Source organism: Saccostrea cucullata, unplaced genomic scaffold (assembly GCF_032062105.1).
Source record: "Saccostrea cucullata isolate Sc308-1 unplaced genomic scaffold, CSIRO_AGI_Scuc_v1 ctg3034, whole genome shotgun sequence".
Taxonomy (NCBI): Eukaryota; Metazoa; Mollusca; class Bivalvia; order Ostreida; family Ostreidae; genus Saccostrea; species Saccostrea cuccullata.
This window is the reverse complement of record NW_026934623.1, coordinates 11,374-15,733: the sequence shown is the minus strand read 5'-3', so window position 1 is coordinate 15,733 and position 4,360 is coordinate 11,374. Positions and strand designations below refer to the sequence as shown.

General features: G+C 38.8%; 1 protein-coding gene across 1 annotated transcript; it reads left to right on the top strand.

Annotated features, from left to right (window-relative positions):
- Positions 1 to 542: 542 nt before the first annotated feature.
- On the top strand, positions 543 to 3,942 carry LOC134241062 (uncharacterized). The gene has a single exon (XM_062723154.1). The coding sequence runs from the start codon at positions 543 to 545 to the stop codon at positions 1,638 to 1,640; it is 1,098 nt and encodes a 365-aa protein (XP_062579138.1). The 3' UTR covers positions 1,641 to 3,942.
- Positions 3,943 to 4,360: the final 418 nt, after the last annotated feature.

The following is a 4,360-nucleotide window of genomic DNA, read 5'->3' as shown; positions in this document are numbered from 1 at the left end:
ATAGTTAATGGGTATAATACATATGGATGTTTTTGTTATCTATTTGGTAGTTGTTTGCTGCAATCAATTTAGGAGTATTTATTCATGATTTCCCGATGATCCTTGATTTTATAATGATAATTTTTTCTAGCGTCTGTTGTGGCCATTTTGTATTAGCCGACCACGTTGTATCTATATAAGTTTTCATTAAAACAGATTATATGATGTAAGTATGTGATAAGATATAATGATTATTAAGTCATTTATCTTGATCGTTAGGATTTACATGTATATCATATTGCTTTGGCTTAATTAAATTTTCTTTGTTTTATAAATTGATCCGACACGTTTCAGATTTCCATACCAAGGGGAGATAAAAAAAAAATAAAAAAATAATAATAATAATAATAATAAATAAATAAATAAAAAATTAGGCTAACTTTATAAAAAGAAATAATAAAGGATGTGAGAATGAGGAGATAATTAATTTAGATTTCTTCTTACAAATATAAAAAATAATATATATATATAAATAAAGAATTTTCTTTTCTTTTCTGAACACGATGCCACCGAGAGCTAAGAAGCGTAGAATGGCACAACCAGCAGCGACTGCCACACAGCAGCCAAGTGGTAGTCAGGCTACGGTGTCTGTGAATTCCCAGACGTACTCGTCGACGGCGTCGGCAGGATGTCCAGTACATGTACCAATACCACCGACCCAGGCTCCATCAACTTCCGTTGTGGCGGAAGCGCAACCCATGTTGACGACAAGTGCAGGGCCATCCTTTGCACCGACCACCTCTGGAGCAACAATCTCAACTCCAACAGATGTTGGTACCACCCCTGCTCCTGTCCCATCAATACATATGATTGGTATGAATGTTTCTAGCACAGTCAAACAACGTATTATTAGTGGGCAGTATATTGATTTGGCCACATTGGTAACACCAAAATCAGGGTCTGATGAAAAGAAATTAGTTATGAATAGTATGGGTGAGATAATTTATAAAGATGCCAACCCAAAAAAGGTAGAAAATATTGAGAAATGGACTGACCTTATGCTCATATTTGCAAGTGTGTACTTGAGTGCACATCCCGCCAAGACTCTTGACCTACTTAAGTACATACAGACCGTAAGAATGGGTGTTAGCAGGGGGGCTATATCTTGGAAAGAATATGATACGCAGTTTAGGCTGCGCAAAGAGCAAAATCCTGTGTCTTCTTGGGGTGAAATTGACTCGGAATTATGGTTGATGTATATGCATTCTGGGCCCGCTTATAACGTAACAAATGCACCCAAAACCAATAATGATAAATGCTTCAATTTCAATTACAAGGGATCTTGTGACAAATTCCCATGCATGTATAAACACAGTTGTATTCGATGTGGTAGTAACCATCCACAGATACATTGCCTTACACAAGCCTCAAACACTGGGTCCGCACAAATATTTCGCCAACAAAATTCAAGTGGTCAATTCTATGGACAGTCAAGTTTTCGTCCACAAACCACCAATGCAAATACCAACTATAAGGGGTATTCAACCAATGCAAATACCAATTATAGGGGGTATTCCAGCAGCAACACCCAGCGCCCCACCTACTCAAGACCAAGATTCCGCACCCCGCAATCTATGGCGTCTAGGTTCAACGCCTATTAATGTACACGCCCTTAAAAAATGTCTCGTCCACTATCCTAACAGAATCATAGCAAATCGCCTAATCCAAGGGTTCTCTCAAGGGTTTAAACTTCATTATCATGGGCCTAGATTACCAATTCAATGTAATAATTTGAAATCCGCGGACGATCATCCTAATGAACTTAAAGAGAAAATCGATAAAGAAATTGAAATGGGGAGGATACAGGGTCCTTTCACGAAAATACCAATTTCTAATCTTAGGTTATCTCCAATTGGGTTAGTGCCGAAGGGGGATAATTTGGGCTGGCGTCTAATAACGCACCTCTCTTTCCCGAAGTTTAGTAGTGTAAATTCATACATAGATCCTTGTGAAACTGCTGTACAATATTCATCCTTTGATTCAGTGATTCAGATGATTGCTAAATTAGGGAAGGGGGCTTTCATAGGTAAGCGAGATATAAAATCCGCATTTCGACTTCTTCCAATATTTCCCGGCGATTTTGATCTCCTGGGTTTTAAATTTCAGGGTAATTATTTCATAGACAAATGTTTACCTATGGGGTGCTCCATTTCGTGTAAGGTTTTCGAGGATTTTTCTACAATTTTGCAGTGGGCTACGATACAGCGCTCTAAAACATCAACAATGGATCATTATCTAGATGATTTTATATTTGCTGGGAGGGATGCCCATTCCTGTCAAGATCTTATGTCGAATTTTCAAGACGTCTGCGATGATATAGGTGTTCCTATTGCCGAGGACAAATCTGAAGGCCCTACTATGGTTATGACATTTTTAGGTTTTGAGATAGATACTTATCATATGCTAGTTAAGATCCCCAATTCAAAATGCTTAGAGCTACAGGGTATTTTAAACCATCTCGTTGTTCAACGCAAGATGACACTCCAACAATTACAATCTGTTTTAGGTAAACTGAATTTCTTTACAAGAGCCATAAGACCAGGTAGGGCATTTCTGCGTCGGCTTTATAATGCTACAATAGGAGTTTCAGAATTACATTATCACATAAGGATAACTCAATCAATGCGACAGGACTTGTACATGTGGATTAATTTTCTTGAATCATTTAATGGGACTGTGTATTTTTTAGATATTGAGTGGACGTCAGACAACAACATTAATTTTTACACAGATAGTTCCGGTTCGTCTTACTTGGGATGTGGTGCTTATTTCAAAGGGGAATGGTGTTTTTACCCTTGGCCAGAGACCTGGGCGTCCAATGACCTACTTAAAGACATGACCTTTTTAGAGTTAGTTCCGGTGGTCCTGGCCGTCTATTTATGGGGTAACAAACTCGCTAATAAAAAGATCATTCTCCATATAGACAATCAAGCTGTAGTCGCTATAATAAATAAACTCACTTCTAAATCAGAGCGGGTCATGAAACTACTTAGACCATTTGTCCTTGCTTCTATGAATTATAATATTCTGTTTCGTGCAGTTTACATACCAAGTAAAGACAATGTAGTTGCTGATTCAATTTCTCGTAAGCAGTGGGCCAGATTCCGACAAGCAGCTCCACATGCCAGGGAACACCCTTGCCCAGTGCCCCTATCTTTCCGCAACATCATCTCCAGCCTGAGTTTGCTAAACTTTTAGACGCCTCAGTATCTGAAAACACACATAAATCTCATCGGGCTGGAATGGCAGCTTATTACAAAGTATGTAGACTCATTGATTGCACGCCATGGCCCCCTACATTAAACTCAGTCGTGCAATTCGTTTTGCATTCATCATCATCCGGCCTCGCATATGGTACCGTGAGGTCATACTTGTCTGCCATTTCATTTTATTGTAAATTGCAGAGTGTTCACGATCCAACCCCAGAGTTCTTGGTTACAAAGTTATTGCAGGGCATGAAACGTTTGAGACATAAAGTAGATACTAGACTGCCAATAACGAAAACAATTTTGCTAAATATTATTCAAGTTCTGCCCATAATATGTACCAATGCTTTTGAAACAGCTCTTTTCTCGGCTGCATTTTCCCTGGCATTTCATGGATTTTTAAGAGTTGGCGAATTAACAGTTAATACAAGAGAAGGTGATCAACAAAACACAATTCAATTCGACAATTTGTCCATTAATCACGAAACGCAATCTCTCTTACTGACTATCCGGTATTCGAAAACGGACCAGTTAGGTAAAGGCACAGTACTTCAAATAGATAAGCAGGGTGGTGTAGCATGTCCATATCAGCTCATTACTAAATACGTCAGCATCCGTCCAGAGGGTTCAGGTCCATTATTTCGACACTTCGATTTATCCCCACTCACACGATATCAATTTACGGGGGTACTTTGTAAGGCAGTTAAGCACCTAAATTTGCCTGGTATCTCAGGATACAAATCTCACTCTTTTCGTATCGGCGCGAGTACTGATCTCGCGTTAAAAGGATTTTCAACTCATGACATTCAGAGATCTGGTCGTTGGAAATCTGATTCTTACAAATCCTACATTCGCATACCAAAGTTTTAATTTAATTTTAGAGATACAGACAATATGGTTGGTGGGTTCATCAATAATCAAGCACGCCTTTTTGAAAGCTGTATTAAGACCAGGTGGTACAAATTTGACATTAGAAAGAAAACACATCTCACTGTGGTGGCAGGGTTATAGTGGCCTCCTGTTAAGTAAAACTAAACAAAAGATTAGAACTCTTGGAAAGGTGGGCCCTGTACCTAATTTCATCCTTATACATTGTGGGGGGAATGACTTGGGCA